The sequence below is a fragment of the Pteropus alecto genome, unplaced genomic scaffold (assembly GCF_000325575.1).
Source record: "Pteropus alecto unplaced genomic scaffold, ASM32557v1 scaffold120, whole genome shotgun sequence".
Classification (NCBI taxonomy): Eukaryota; Metazoa; Chordata; class Mammalia; order Chiroptera; family Pteropodidae; genus Pteropus; species Pteropus alecto.
The window spans coordinates 2,276,550-2,293,107 of record NW_006430061.1 but is presented as its reverse complement, the minus strand read 5'-3'; the positions used below and the strand labels follow the sequence as shown (position 1 = coordinate 2,293,107).

Here is a 16,558-nt window from a genome sequence, read left to right as displayed (position 1 = left end):
AAGAGGGGCGAGGGCAACATTGGGCTTGGGCTTTCTTCCTTCTCTGCTAATCTAGGGGAGCCGATGTGATCAGGCATCCAGAACTCCCTGCTAACAAGCCATCTGTGTGGCCTGCATTTTCATGTCCAGGAGGTATGTTCTAGGGGTCATGCTGCCCAGCTGCAGGTGTGACATGAGGCAGTGGGAAAGGGGCTGCCTTGTGCTGATTTGCCTCACCTCTGCCCTGCCTGTCAAGCAGTGACAACATAGGGTGAAAGGGACCCGGTTATCTTGTCTAACCCATCCATAACAGGGACTTTCACTGAGCATGACTTTTTATGGCCTTTAGAAATTAATTGCTTTTGCAGAGGCAAGAGGTGTTGGTATACACTTCTCATGAAAACATGTCATCTGCTTGGCATTTTAGAATATCCAGATTTTGTAGCATTTCTGAGACCTCACTATGAATAGCAGTATCAGGAGTCTTTTTATCAGAAATGTCAATTACTAGGGATATAATTTTGACTCACATCGCAGAAGCACTCTGTAGTTTATAAAGTCCTGTCATATACATATGTGACATATATGACATAGTTGAAACAGTACGGGCTTTGGGTTCAGACAGACGTGAGTTCAAATCCTGGATCTGCCATTTCCTAGCTGTGTAACCTTAGACAAATCACTTAACTTCTTAAGCCACAATTTCCTCATCTGTGTACTGGAGATAATAATATTTTCTCCCTCCTGTGTCACTATGATGATGAGATAGCATAATGCTTATAAAGTAGTTAGAACCAAAGTAGATAGTCAAACATAAACAGGGCAGGGATCTCTGATAGAACCAGGAATTGGGATGGATCTGAGATAAGAAATGTCAGCTTTGGGGCAGGAAGGTAGGGCCAGGAAAGGTAGTTAATGTGGTGGTCAGTATTGTGTGGTATGAGCCAATATGTGGTAGTGGTTGTTATATATGCAAGTTGTATATGTGTGTGTTCGAGATGTGATAAAGACTATAAACCGTTTAAAATAGTGGACATGTTTATTTGCATATGAATACATATGTAAATACATCTATCTGGAGAGGCTCAAAAGAAACCAGGATTATAACACCCAGTCCCTATCTGCTTTAGAAATCCCTCTCTACAAAGCCAGGGGAGAACTAAGCACAGGGAACATGGTCTGGCATTTATATGCTCTCTATCCTGTGTGGCTCGCACCCCGACCTCACTGCAAACCCCAGGGATATCATTTGGCCTAGTTCACCAACAGCTTGAGACCAACATCCAAGGCATTTTTGTGGCCTTTATGGCTCTAAGACCAAACCCCAGCCCTTCATTCTGTCTCTTTGGTAGTGAGGAAGGAAAACCGGGCCGTCAGTGAGAAGCCCTCAATACCAGAGAGTGAAAGCAGTGGGTTCATCTCAGGGCCTGGGTTGGGTGCCCCCTGGTCTCCACCCCTGCCTAGCTCTCTCAGCTACTGGGGCCCCCTGACCATGCCTGACAGAGGGGGCGAGAGGCTCAACACAGAGAGGAAGAAAAGGAGACGGCTGGACCTGCTCCTGGCTCCTCTGGCCTCGGGGAAGAAAGTGTGTTCAAGGAGACCACACCCTTCCTCTCTCAGACCCTTTCGTCCTTTCATCCTTGTCCTGATTCCTTTGCTCTTTGGTGGGGGAAGTGGTGTGTGAGGAAGACAGCAAGGCAGAGACAAGCCACGGGTTTCCCTGTGAGAGACTGCAAAGGATTTGCGCGCTGGTCTCAGGGCTGCAGCTGACAGGGTTACTAGTTTTCAAAATGTTAACACAGTGATAATAGAAATTTAAATATTCCCTCTAGCAATTAAAGAGTAATTCTAATTACAATCATGTGAACTGTTGGCCTTTTTATACTAATTACTGCATAGTATAAAAGTAATCATAACTTGTCATTAAATATGTGTCGGATTTTCTGTGTTTTAAGTTCTATTAGATCAGAGCACCTGGCTCTATTTGGGTAATTCTCACTTATGTTTTATGTGGGATGGTTTTCAGCCTTAGTTCACACACAGCACATTAAAGGGGCAGAGGTAGAGACAGCATGTGATCGCAGGCAGACATTGCTAGGGATGTGAGACGACCCTGGTTCATGTCTCAGGACCGGTTGTAGACAAGCGTTCTCGGAGCTCCTTCCCTGGACCAGTGTCGACCTTGTCCTCTACGTATGTGCTGACATCAAAAGGTCTTGCCAACCTCCTCCTTACCACACAAGGGCCACTTATTCTCGAACCAGTGACATAGGAGGCCCTCTGCTATTCTGGTTTAATTTGCTATTCACCTCAATTTTTCTAAGGTGATCAGTCAATCTTTGGGATGCCAAAGGGAAAATGATTTTAAAAGGCCACAGAAGGTAATGAGCCCAGTTTACTGGGTTCTCTGCTGAGAAGGGCTTCTCCTGCTCCCTTTGGGGATGATCTCACATCAGCAGCACATGCGGAAATGCTGGGTACTGCTTTGCTTAGTACACCTTGGCACAGCCTTTCAAGGTCTGGGTCCTTTTCAGGCTCCGTTTCCTTCGGGCAAGTTATATTCATTTTATTTGAAAAATGTTCTGGATGCTTGACAAAACGTTAACTCATTCAATGCTCATAACAGATTTATGCATTATCTCATATTGATCTCCTGAGGCAGGCCAAATAATGCATCCCACAAAGATGTCCATGTCCTGTTTTCCCGAACCTGTGAATATGCTATGTTATGTGGCCAAAGGGATTTTGCAGATATGATTAAGTTAAGGATCTTGCTATAGGAATATTATCCCAGATTGTCCATGAGAGTCCAGTGTAACCACAAGGATTCTTACAAGAAGGTAGGCGGGAGGGTCGGGGTCAGAGACTGAGATGTGATTGAGGAAGCAGAAATCGGAGCGATGTTGTGCCTAGAGCCAAGGAATGCAAGCAGCCTGTAGAAACGGGAAAATATGAGGATATGGATTCATCCTAGAGTCTCCAGAAGGAATGTGGCTCTGTCACTCCTTGATTTTTGCTCCCTGAGACCCATTCAGGACTTCTGACCTTCAGAACTGCAAGATAAAATTGTGTTGTTTTAAGCCACTAAGTTTGTGGCAATTTGTTATATCACCAATAGAAATCTCATATACCTTCATTAACCAAGGCACAGATAGGTTAAGTAACATGGCCATGGTCATATGGAAAATAAATGGCAGAGCCAAGATTTTGAACTAGGCTGATCTGTGCACTTAGCCATTACACTGTGCTGCCTCACCTAGGGCTTCTCTTGAAGCTTATATCCTCTCTAGCCACCAAATAACTGAAAAGGGAACAGTTCCTTTTTACTCAGGAGGAATAAGACTTAATTGAAAATCATCAGAGAGGATTGAATTAGCCTGAGCCAGGGAAAAACGGTCTGCCTGTACTCTGTCCCCTGATAGCCTTGCTGTCTTGTAGTCAGTGAGGTAAACCAGTCGCCCCTAAAATCTCAGTGCCAGGCTTGACTACAAGAAGAAACTTTGATTCCCCTTCACCTCTACATTACAGTGTATACAAGAGACTCGAAACAGGGCATAATTGGCATTTATTCAAATTGTGCTTAATTGAATACTTCATCTGCACCTCAGAAAACCACATGGGGTACAGGCTCTGTAAAGAGGAAGTAATTTTCATTAACAGGATCTAAATTAGTCTGACACAAAGACCTACCTGTGCCTGTGGCTCAGCTAATAATTGCCGTGTAATGAACCCGATGCTGCAGATGGATGAAGGTTTCTTATTCCTTTTTCATTTTGTCTTTCCTTCCTTCCTCGCTCCTTTCCTCTTTATCTCCTCCCCTCCCTTCCTCCTTTCCTTCCCTTTTGGATCTGTATGTCAAACAGGTGTGTTTTCAGAGAGGCCAGGCCGGTGATGGTTGGATTGTAGCGGCCACTGTGTGATGGGAGCAGAGGCCGTGTTCTCTGCTACTGCTAACAGACCAGAGAAAGTAAAATGAATTGTAATCTGACATGAACTTGGCCTTGCATCTTTTTCCTCATAAGATTGAGTTCTGTGCCCCTTAGGAAACCTTCCTTTTTTTTTTTTTAACTGCATGTTCAACTTATACTTTCCCTCTAACTCCTTCTACTCAGCCCACAAACACTAACAATCTTAAACGGGTGGGAGAGGCTTCCTAGGACTTATTCCCAATAATGTAGGGAGTAGCAAGATAATTAAAATGTTAATCAAGCTACATTCAGAGACTGCAAAATGCTGATCAGCCCCGCAGCCAGGCCAGAAGGACACCTTCAGAACAAAGGAAGATTTCTACGGGGATTGCTAACAACCCATTCATTGCCCCACCTGTGGAAGGGGAAACAGGAACAACAGAGCCTTTAAGTGGCTGCCCTACACAAATAAAATCATTCATTCCCTGTGGATAAAACCATGGGGACCTATGGATTAAAGGCTGGGAACTGCTAGCAGACTTTTCGCTCTACATATTCTTACTTTTTCATGCTACATACTCTTCTCCTTCCTCACTGTATGTCTATATCAAAGGAAATGGGTTAACAAAGTTTTTTAAAACAATCACTCACAGGAACTAAAGAATGATATATAAACTGAATTCCCTGACCCCCTGGCCCCTCTCTACTCAACTATCTTTCCAAGCCTCTCTTGGTTCCTCTCCCTCTCTGTCTCTGAGGGGAGACCACGCTCTATCTGTGGAGTGTTACCCCTTTTCTAATAAACTTTCCTTTTGACTCTAACTTTGGCATGTGTGTTGAATTCTTTCTTCATTCTGCCAAAGGACCCTCTTCCTCCCTCGGTGCAGACTTGCCTTTAAGGTAAAGCTTTTGGGGTATTCTTTTGTCCCTCCCTGGGCAACCCATCCCAGTAAAGTTTACCTAGCCAGGCCCCTGCCCAGGTCTGAGCTGGAAGGCGATGACACATACTAGTGGATACCACAGCAGCCTAAGATGTAGATTTCTTTCAACACGTGTTTGGTGAGGAAGAAGGGAAATAGATATTCTATTAATATGGCAACTTCTGTTTTGTTTAAAAGATTTGTTGCAAGTATTTGTTATCTAGGGTAATAAGCCAATATTGAACCAATTAAAATCTAGCCAATACTCTTTCTTAGTAAATATCACATTACTATCTGATATTCTCCAGTTTCAGAATTTAAGCTGCCTAAATTGTCCTCAAGAGACTGTCAACTGCCACCTCAGAGGTGGAGGCAAGTTCTCCAGTTACACTATGCCACAGGAAACCTCGAGAGAGAGAGATAGGTCTGTGCCAATAAGAAGTGCTTTTTATTATTATTTTGTTCATTTCAATTACCACGTGAGAGCACTGTCTGCTTGCATGGAAGTGAGTGGATTTTCATTTTGCTGGTTTTGTCAGGAGCAGTGTCGTGGGTAGTATCTGAGTTAACAAGTGCCAAGTTTCCAACATTTTCCAGTGGTTTGGGGTCTGCAGTGGGTCTCTTTATAGTCCATTCCTTAATCCAGTTTTGTGCTGTGAGTTCTCTCTGCAGCCTTGACTAGGCCAGGGAGTACAAATGGGGTGGGCTATTGGCTGCCCAGCTCATGAGGTCATAACCCAGGCTCACTGTCCACCTGGTGTGAGCATTCCTTTACTACAGGCACAGCCCTTCAGTGATGACCAACAAGCAAGGCCTACAGGCCAGAGACTTGTAAAATGAAGCTAAGCATGAACTTTCTCATAGATTCCATATAATATCTGATGCTTGGGATGTAATGCTGCCCTTCTATTTTACTCATGTTCTCTAACTTGACCTTAGCACCCATTAATTTCAAGTTCATAGTAAGGTGGCGTTTAGTATCAGGGCAAAAGCTAGAATGGAAGAAACCCAATCCAGGGCTAGGGCTAGCCAGGAACCTGCCAGTTCTGTCTGCATTTCAGGGCCTGGAGCCAGAAGGACCCTTCAGAAAGATGATTGGGGGCCCCCATCTTCACTCAGGTGACACCATTCTCTCCAGTAGTGCCCTGCAGTTCATCCCAGGGCTATATGCTGACGAATGGGCATCAGGTCACTGGGGAAACACATCTATGTGGCAGGAGCCCATGAGGATGAAAGAAAATACCATGGAAGGATGGGCCACGTAGACTGTAAGGAGTCACAGACTAAAGGAAAGCTTTGTAGCCCCTGGCCCAGTTGTCTGTAGAGAGCACCTTTGGGCTCAGATGTACCCATTTTCTTAGCTTCTCATTCTCTTTTCCAGATTGTGACCATCTTGGCAAACATGTCTGTCCTAGAGCAGTGCGCCTCTGACATCATTCAGGAGAATGGTATGTATTTTCAGCAGTGTGCATGTTGTATGGATTATTTAGCTATACAGGACCGTGTGCCTTTGTGTTTGTGTGAAGGCCTATATGGAGGTATGTAAATTTGTACCTGAGGGTCTCTACAATTGAATGAGCATATATATGTGTGCTTATGTGTGCAACCGGGCCAATGCATAAATGTTTGCTTGCTTTCATGGGGCTTCAAATCTACTGGGAGACAGTGAACAAAAAAAAAGATAGAGAATGTCAGAAGGTGATAGTACCACGCAGAAAATAAAGCAGGGAAGGAGGTGAGGTAGACCCAGTGGAGGAGGGTGACAGTTGCTATTTTCACTATGGTGGGAAGAGAAGACGGAAGTTTCTCATTATGATCCCAAAAGTAAAAATCTACAAGCAGATGCATCCCAACTTTAAATCATTCCTATCCTATTGGATTTGGCCTTAGTAGAAAGCTGAAGTTCCCGAGGAGTAAGGGAGCATGTCGGGGCAAGCTGGATCCTTTTACCCCTCACCTGAGAGCATTTCTTTCCCACTTGCTCTCCTGTGCACCAAGGTGCAGGTTTCATTGGCCTGGCACTGATCTAAGCAGTCCCTGCTGGAGGACCAGCCACCTACCTTACAGCTGGGAACAAAGTAGTGAGGGCTTCCTGTTACGGGGAAATAAGGGAGCAATTAGCAACCAGTCGGAAACCACAGATGCTAATGAGGATGAGTGAGTTGGGAGCCCCGGCCAGCTGCCTCTGCTCTTATTACACCTTCTTCTCCCAGGTTGCCCCACAATTTTAACAAGCATATACATTTCCCATCTCCCATTGCTCTATTACTAATTGAAAGACATCATTTTGTGTTAATTCTATGTGACTGAGCTAATAGTAAAAAACTGTCCTGAGCCTTGTGAAGCTGGGAGTCTGAGGCTGTCATTTGTGTCATGTTACTTCAGGACTTGGAGCCTTAAGCTCAAAGTGGTCAGCAGGCCAATGGATCAGGGATTTGAATATTTGGCATCTGCAGAGGATTTAATGGTTTGCAAAATGCTATTGATGGACTCATTTAGTTAATAGTTGTTGAGACCTACTGTGTTCCTGGCATTATGCTAAACAAAGAAAGGAGCACAGAGGTAAATTCTTGCCTTTGTCCTAGAGGATATCGCAGTCTAGAAGGATAGTTGATATAACATGACAGAAGTTTGACATCTACAATAAAATAATGCAGCAGAGGGAGGATGGTATAATGGTTAAGATTGTGAAAACTGGAAACAGACTGTTTGAATCCTGGCTCTGCTATTTACTGACTAGATGACCTATGCATATCCGTCTATGCAAAAGCGGAACAACGTAATACTTGCCTCTTAGGGATGATGTGAGGATTAATAGAAAGCATGTTAGGAGTGTGTCTAGCACAGAACGAGAACTGTGCTAAGTAAGTGTATCTGCTCTTTCAGGAAACAGGGGCAATCTCACAGAGCTCAAATGAAGAGTATGATGGAAAGACTATTTACAAAAGTGAGGCAGGACTTCTAGAATCAGCAATGTTCCTGGGTGACACTGCCAAAGGCCACAGGAAGACATTCGTCCTCCTGGGCTGGACAGGGCATGCCCTGGTGTGCAGGCTGGGCTTTGAAAAGCTGTCCTCTTACCAGGATGCATGAGACTCTGATGTGCCTTGCCCTGCAGCCTGGTAATTTTTTTCCCCCCTCTGTCCTGTCTCAAATTATGTGTGAGTGTGGTGATGGGGTGTGTGGAGGGGTGGGGTGCTAGGTGAAGGGGACAATACTGGGAGGTCAGAGACTGTGGTTGCTGGTCATCCTTACACCAGGAGGCAGGCCAGAGCAGCCCAAGCTCTTATCAATCCACTGGCATGACTATCTGCCTTTTAGCTAGTTATGCTTCTCCCTGAGTGGCTGAGGCTGAACTGGGGAGTGTTGGCAAGGAAACCTGACGCTGGGGGCTGGTCTCCAAACCTGTAACTCCACATTTCTGTCATTGAGCCTGGCCAGCACTTAGGAAACACATTCTGGATTTTCCTAGGCAGCCTCAATTTTGTAGCATCTTATCTTCTTCTAGATAAGACTTATAAAGTATATATTTAAAGAAAACTTAGTTTTTATACATTTGTAAGACTTTTTACGTGAATATATTCACATTCATTCCTTTGATAGTCATCCAACAAATATTTGAGCTGATTACTATTCTGGATACTTTAGACATATACATGCAGGAAGTGGACAAAAATCCTTTCCCTGTGGCACTTACCTGCTAGTATATGAGAAACTATTCTTTTTCAGATTACAGGTGCAAAGCTGGGAAAACAGCTTCTTTATGGGAACCTTAACCAGAATGAGTTAGTAAAATTTCTTAAGCTTGTGGTACTTTCTATAGTTGTCATTTTGGTTCCTCCTGTTCATGTCCCCACAGAATATAATGTGCATATCATAGGACATTAACAGCCATAACCTTGTCTTAGGGACATTGTGGCATAGGGAGCCTGAAGACCACGTTTCACTCAGTGATCAGAGAGAGGGTTTGAGAGAGAAGCACCTTGCCCCAAGATAAGAGCGTGTGGTGGCAGAGTTAATAGGGCTAAGAAAGACAGGGCCTGCAGAGTCCTTTGAGCCTGTAAGAGGGACATATGGGGCACTTACTTACACAGCTCACCAGAGAGAGAAATGGCCCTTCCCCAAGACTGAATAGTCTTAGGGTCCATAACTAACTCACAGTCCTTGTGCATGAGGACATAGGAGAGTTAGAAATTGCATCTGGGTCAAGTAAGATTCAGAGTCACTTGTTGGAGGCACTGAACTGGAACTGACTCCCTGTGTGAACTTGAGAAATCGTTCCCTTTCTCCAGACCTCAGATGCTCATCTGTGAAATGGGGTAGAGGGAGGGGCTGGGCTAGAAGAACTCTAATGACCCTTCTGGCTTTGGTCTAAGTTAGAGGTTGCAAAATTAGATGCCTGCAGGACCCAGACAGGTAATTGAAATGGATGATGTGGGCTCAGCAGGGACTGGATCAATCTGACTTAAAAGAGTAAACTTATAATAAGCTTCAGCAAATCATTGGGCTCAGTGTTGTCAGATCATGCAGTAACATTTTTAGAAGCTGGAAATAGGATTTTATGGAAATCTTCCAATTTTCATATTAGCAAAAATTTAATAAAATGTTTTAGACACTGTGTGAAGCAACAAAACAAAGCAAAATGCATCTGTGGGCCATGTCTAGTTTTAGTTCCAAACTGGCAAGTGCCACTGGTACAGGAAAGGGGGTGTAGGGGCTGGGGCAGTTAGGGAATACCTCCCACAGAAGATGGACTCTTACTACCACCTGCAGGATGAGAACAACTTAGGTGGAGAGTGAGAGAGAAAACGACATCTCCTGCAGAAAGAATTAGATGGGCAAAGGCACAAGGTGGTAGTGGAAGTCAGTGTAGGTTTGCTGGACAATCAGAAGACAGATATGATTTCAGGGCAGAGTGGGAAGGCTTCTCAACTCACCAAATTCAAGCCTAAATCTCTCAATCCAACAACTCCAGCCTCCTCTAGTGCTTAAATCCCTTCTAAAACATTTGATCTATTGCTTAACCAGCCTAGGTTGGGGTCACCTCCCACCAGGGGGACTCATCACTTCTGGATCTGACTCAGATGCAGCCGGCATCAGAGGTGAAGAGTTAATGGAGAATAACCAGATTATCTGGGTTCTGATACCAGCTCTCCAGCTCCTTACTGCATGTCCCTGGAAAAGATCCTTCATTTCTCTCTGGGCCTCAGAGTGAATTATAATAGTACCTAGTCCATGAGGCTATTGGGAGGTTTTAGGGAATCATGCACTTACTGGACATTTAGCACAGTGCCAGGCACATAGTAAAAGCTCAGAAATAGCATTAAGAAAATTAAAACGGATGTCTTCCAAATGTCCCCAAGGATAGTGACTTGGTACCTGGAATCAGAGATACCCCCAGGGCAGAAGGAGTAGAAGAAGTGGCCTTATCCAGCTTCCAAACTGTGGCTGCAACCCCCTAAGTCATTCTGACAGCCTTTGCTTAAGCCCTCCAGCCATCCATCCAGCTGGCCCCAAGGGTAAGTCTCCCAACTGCGGTGGCTACCAACTGTTCATCTTTTTCCACCCAGGGGTCCAGCTTATTATGGGCATGCTGTCTGAGAAGCCAAGGTCTGGGACCCCTGCTGAGGTGGCGGCCTGTGAACGAGTCCAGCAGAAGGCTGCAGTGACCCTGGCGCGTCTCAGCCGAGACCCAGATGTGGCACGGGAGGCTGTGCGACTGAGCTGTAAGTGGTGCTGGCTGGAGTTGGGGGCTCGGGGATGGGAGCAGCCCTGATTTTGCAATGGCGACAGAGGACTCAGAGCAAGAGCTGGCTGGGGTGAGCCCCACCATGAGTGCTGGGAAATGCTGGGGTAGAGGCTCAGGACGCAGCCCCTAGTCTAGTTTATAACCTGAGGCTGAAGCAAGATAGTGGAAGGACCTGAAGAGGTTTAAGTTGGCCAGAATGGTGACTCACCTGCAGACTTTCTGTTAATTATGACCCCATTCACTCATTCATTTCCTCATTCATTCACTCATTCAGTTATTCACTTACTCCTTCATTTATTCATTTGTTCATTCACTCATTAATTAATCCTTTGCTTACTCATTCGTTAACTCATTCATTACTTTATTCATTATTAACTAATTTACTAATTCACTCATTAAATCGCTCATTCATTTAGTTAGTCACTTATTTACCCAGCAAATGTTTTCAGATCACCCACTCTATGCTAGTTTCTGTGCTGAGCGCTGGGCATATAACACTGACCATAACATTGTCCTGACCACAGGGATTTCAGCCCTAATGGGATGGCAGATATCGACAGAAACATTTGCACTTGGATGTCATAGAGTGATGGTCAAAGCATGGCCATAGCACATTTAGTAACCTACATTTATCTGAGTGAGTCAAAGAGTGTTTTAGCAAGGAGATGAGTCTTCAGCTGTGGTTTGAGGTGTTATTCTGATGTGAAGGCTGAGAAAGGGTGCTCCAGGTAGAGGCATGAGAATGGGCCTGGCAGTGTCACCTATCATACAGACATAGGGACAACAAGAGGTGGTCCTGGGACAGCAGAACCTTGCAGCTTTGTAAAGACTTTATGGAGGCTAAACATACAGAATGGTCTATACTGTATACCATTTATTACTATCTTATAATGAGTTCTTTTGTTTTTTTGTTTTTTTTTTTGAGTGAAAAACTCAATTTGCATTCAAAAGCAAAGTCATTTATTTAATTTTCTTTTGTAAAGATCTAGACAACATTATCCAATGCAATCTGTGGTTCTCTGTAGTTTTAGCTATAATATATTTTCTGACTGATAGGCAATTGGGGGGAAAAAAGGTACTGGGCAGTTACACTGATAAAGATATAAACATTAAACATAGCTCTGGTAAAATCAGAAGTACCTACACAGAAGTATCTCTCAGAGAGCCCCATACTACCTTTTGGTGTAATATTAACTGAATTCAGTCTTGGCAAGTATTCTAGATCTTCCAGGTTTGGGTTAGATGCCACAGCTCATCCTGACCCTCACCAGGGTCTCTTTGCACCTGAGGGAACAGAAGGTTTCCACCACAAGCTCCTCCAGCTGCGTTCAGCTCCCTTCCCCAGCCAGTTGGGCTGAGGGGGACCCTGGGAACCACTTGTTTCCACAGACCTCCATGCAGAGAGCTGTGTGTGAGAGAGGAGAGCTCCTCCGACTTAGGGCTGGGCCCCGTCCAGGGCTTGAGGTTCCCCATGTCTCACACAGGTATGTCCCGCCTCATTGAGCTCTGCCGGTCACCCTCTGAGAGGAACAGCAGTGACGCCGTGCTCGTGGCCTGCCTGGTGAGTTCTCAGTCTTCCCCCAGATTTCTCTCTGGGTTTTGGGATTGTAGACCAGGGGCCAGGAAAAGCTGGCTATGCCATGATTGTCTTGGGTAAGCCATTAAACTCTGGGCTTCAACTTTTCTCTATAAAATGGTGATAATAGTAATACTATTTCACTTAATTCATAAAATTATGAAGAAAATTACATGAGGTTATATATGTGAAAGATGGGGGACTGGGGAACCCCTCCCCCATGCTTAGTAACTATGAACCTTTGAGGTTCTAGGAAATCTTAACAGTGATCAAAACCAGAGTGGCTGGCTGGAGGAACGCTGGGTGCTGTTAGTGATGTCATGGTGCTTGCAGCATGTGGGCGCTAGGGTATAGAAGTCTTCTGCCTTTTCCTAGCTGGATGTAGTGAGAAAAGCCTTCCTTTTTCTTTGGACAGAGCCTCTCTGCTGGTGCTCTTCCTGCTTTGCAGCTCTCTCTTCCTCTATAGAATAGGACTGGAGACAATAGGACAGGACAGAGAGTCAGCCAGCTACCAGGATCTTCACCCTGAACCAAGCAAGTGCATCCTGGGAGGTCCCCACTCGACTTCTTGATGCTTGGAGTACTCATTAATTCATCCAGTAGCACCAGATGGGGAAATGCATGCTTCGTCTCTGCACTCCTTCCTGCCTTGGCTGTAATGAATTCCAAAGCAGAGCAGCTTTTAGTTGGAAGCATCAAGGAGCAGGGAAACCATTGTATAAACAGGCCATTTTACTTCCAGAAGGGAGTGCCAGATCCTTGATTGGTCCTCAAAATATGCAAGACAGAAGTGATGGATCTAGAGGTCCCTTAAGCTATTTCACAGTAAAGCCTCCTCTTCACCTGTCTTTTTTTTTAACTGAACTCATCTTATTTTTGGAAGCTCCTGATGGGCACTGTATGGTGATAGAAAGAACAGGGCATTACGGTCAGATACACCTGTCTTGTTTCGTCATTAATGAGTTGTGTGACATTGAGTAGTTCCCTAAGTGCTATAAATTATATTCAGTAAATATTTACTAAGTGATTCTAGATAGCATATACTCTTCTAGGCTACAGGGATATTGCTGTGAGAGAGAGAAAAAAAAGGTAAATCTCTGCTCTCATAAGGCTTTTATTCTGGTATCTACAGAACAACCTTAACCTTTTTGGGGCCTTCGTTGATCTGGTGAAGCTTATGGAACCTTTCTCAGTATAATGTTTTAAATGCATACAACAAAATACATAGAATTAAAAAGGAAACCAATTATATTAAAATAATTATTAGAGTATTTAAACATGTGATATATATTATATGTACTTTTAAATAAATACATTAAATAAGAGCTATTGTACCCTTGACTGGTAATGAGTGTCAATGATATTTGAAGGTATCTACAACAACTGTCATAGGATATGGAAGTATGTGATTTCTACTGGTGAACAAGTCACAGGGATTGCTGAGACTTCAGGGTTTATTGCTACATTCACAACTGAAAAAGAGGCTAAGTTTCAGTTAGAGGTTGTTGAATGTAAAGATGTATTTTTTTCATCCAATTTCACAGATCTTAATTCTGTTTGGTCTAGTAAGTCAAATGGAGAGAGATTAATAGCTGGCGAACACATAATAATTGGTCCCAATTACCATTTATCTTCAAAGCTCGGACAGCCAGCAACTGCCTGACACTGACTAGGCCCTGAGGAAAGATTGGAAAACTATAAAGCTCCATTTGGATTTGTGGGTTTGTTATGATTCCTTTTGCATTTTTATTATTAGTTTGAAGAACAGCACGCAGAAGGGCTTGGCCACTATCCTTGATCTCTTAAAGGGCTTTGCAGTGAAAAAGGGATTAAATTTCTCCTTGTAGATGAGTTGTTGGAGGCTAAAGAGAGCCCCTCCCTCCCTAATCTATCCTCCATGTGACTGCTGGGCTAATTTTCCTCGTGCTAGTTTACAACCTTGACACTTCGATAAACAACCCTCCCATGGCTCCCCATGATCTATGGCCTACTGTCCGCGTGCTCAGCCCTTTGCATTGGCCTCTGACCCACCCCTGGGCTCTGAAGGCTTCCCACTGCCTCTGGGCCCTGTCCAGCCTGGGCCTTTGCCTCAAGCCGATGCCCTTTCTACAGCTCTGCCAAGTACCACCTTCGAGGCTCAGATAGAAATCTCTGTCCTCCATGAAGCTTCCCAGGAGCTCCCCGTGCCCAAAGACAGGGAGCAAACAGTGTGCACCTGGGCCTGCCAGCTTGGATTTTGTCTTCCCCGGTAAGAGGCGGGTTGTTAGCCGGTGTTCCAGTGTTAAAAGGGGAGGCTCTTGGAATTCAAGCACGGGCCTGCCTGACACGGCAGGTCTTGATTTTTGACCAGGCCATCTCCTTTCCAGCCATGCTTTCTGCTCCCATGTCTTATGGCCCAGGTCTTGCTGCCTTGGCTCATGGGGGAGATTTATAGGTCCCTCCCCCACTTCAACCTAGAACCTTCTTAGGGTCAGGGTCTTTTTCCTGTTCTTTGTACTTCCATAGGACCTTGGGTTCAGTAACTGTTTCTGGCCTGGCTGAGGGACTTGGAGACTTGTTTCCACCACTGGCCCCACCTGCCACCACAGGGCCTGGTGCCACTTGGAGCCCAGCTTGGTGGATGGAGTGAAGGCTACCTCTCCTGCCCATTTCCAAGGCCACCTTAGTTTCAAGCCTCTTCAGGTGGAGGGAGGACATTTCAATTATCCTCTGCTATGTCTGGAAAGTGGCAGTGCAGATTTCCTCCTGCAAACAGAAATGATTTTTCCTTAATGAAGTGGCTGTCGATGAGCTGCTGGACTTGTTTCCTATGGGGGTGTTTTCAGACTGTCTGGGCATGAGACCCTGGGATGACTGGCTGTTAACCCTTCAAGGAAAGCAGAGGCTGAGAGAAAGGCTTCAGAAGGATGGAGGTACTTTGAGCCCATGTACACTGAGGAGGGGGTGCTCCCGATGATTTGGGTTCATGTCCTGCAGACTTTCTGAGGACCCTGGGGAGATAAGGGTGTCTATTTGCCTCTATGCTTTTTCAGGTTGTTATGGCGCGAACAATTCTGAGACCCACGGAGCCAATTGAGATTAATTATGAGCCTTTATTAGCCGGCCGGCGACTGACTCTCTACCACATAGGGCTAGAGGAGATCAGCCCCGAGCTTTCAGAGGAGGCAACTGATTGAGATTAATTATGAGCCTTTATTAGCCGGCCAGCGACTGACTCTCTACCACGCAGGGCTAGAGGAGATCAGCCCCGAGCTTTCAGAGGAGGCAGCTGATAAAGCTTAAGACCATAATCTGGTGGTCTCCTGAACAAGCCAGCAGATTACAGAAGTGGAAATTGGCTGTTAGCATATCTTTGCCCAGAACAACACCCTTAATTAACAAGTGAATGGATTACAGAAGCAGACATTGGCCACCTTCATATCTTATACAATACACTTCCTAAACCACACACAAGCAAGTAGGAAAACTCCTGATATCTAAAGATATTTCTTCCCTGTAGCTGACTTAGCTAGTTTGCTCCCTTGAAAATTTTCCACCCTTAACAAGGTCAGTTTCTAATTCTCTCTCTCTCATGTTTTGTTTTGCTTTTCTCTAGAGGTTGCCTCCTCTCTTCAGAGTTTCTCTCTCCTTCTTTCCCTTTCCCCTTCCTGTCCTTCTTTTTATCTCCCTTAACCCTCTCTCACTCCCTCTCTTCCCTCCTCATCTGGCCTCCTCACCGCCTCCTATCTCTCTCCTGTGATCTTCCCGACCCCCAGGGTACTCTCTTTTTCTTCGTTACCATCTCTCTTTCCATCTCGCTTTCATGCTTGTTCTCATTTTTTTCACCGGTTTATCTTTCTCTTCGTTTCTATATTTCCTTCTTGTTTTGCTGTTGTCTCTTTTTCTCTGTCTCTCTGCTATTTTCTTCTACCTCATTTTCTCTCTTCACAGGTCTGTTTTCTAATTCTTTGTCTCTCTTCCCCGCTCTCTCCCTCTTGCTTTATTTTTACCCCTGATGATGTAAAGTCCTCACATCCTCATCTGCTAATGATTCCTGGCTTCTTTTTACGCAACTCAAGGGTAATGGAGTTATTTCTCCCAGTTGGATCGAGAGGAATCAGAAAGTGCCACAGAGTCTGCCTCTTTAGCCCTTGGGGAAGTCATACCCTGGAAGAGGTAGGACACGCTAGTTAGAGACAAGTCTCCTAGAGTCTACTTCCTGCCACTAGTTTTTCAGACCCTGCCCATGTGCCCAGAGGCACATGTTCCTTCTCCTTTATCCAGCTTGGACATGGCAGTGCCTGTTAATTTAATAACAAACTTAAGTCATCCTCTGTTCACCAGCTTGGAGATTTCTCAACAGTAAGTTACTTCTCATGTTTAAGTAATGAGCTCTATGCCTGCCTTGTACTCAGGATAACCTAGTGTCTCGCGTTTTCAGCATCCT

General features: G+C 44.8%; 1 protein-coding gene across 3 annotated transcripts in view; it reads left to right on the top strand.

The window, feature by feature from the left end:
- INSC (INSC, spindle orientation adaptor protein) overlaps nucleotides 1-16,558 on the top strand; it is a 118,568-nt gene that overhangs the window by 100,479 nt on the left and 1,531 nt on the right. For all 3 annotated transcript variants that reach the window (XM_006904746.1, XM_006904745.1, XM_006904744.1), the window contains 3 exons: nucleotides 6,189-6,255; nucleotides 10,378-10,533; nucleotides 12,041-12,117. In XM_006904746.1, coding sequence (XP_006904808.1) covers nucleotides 6,189-6,255; nucleotides 10,378-10,533; nucleotides 12,041-12,117 — 300 coding nt within the window. The remainder of the gene's footprint in view (nucleotides 1-6,188; nucleotides 6,256-10,377; nucleotides 10,534-12,040; nucleotides 12,118-16,558) is intronic.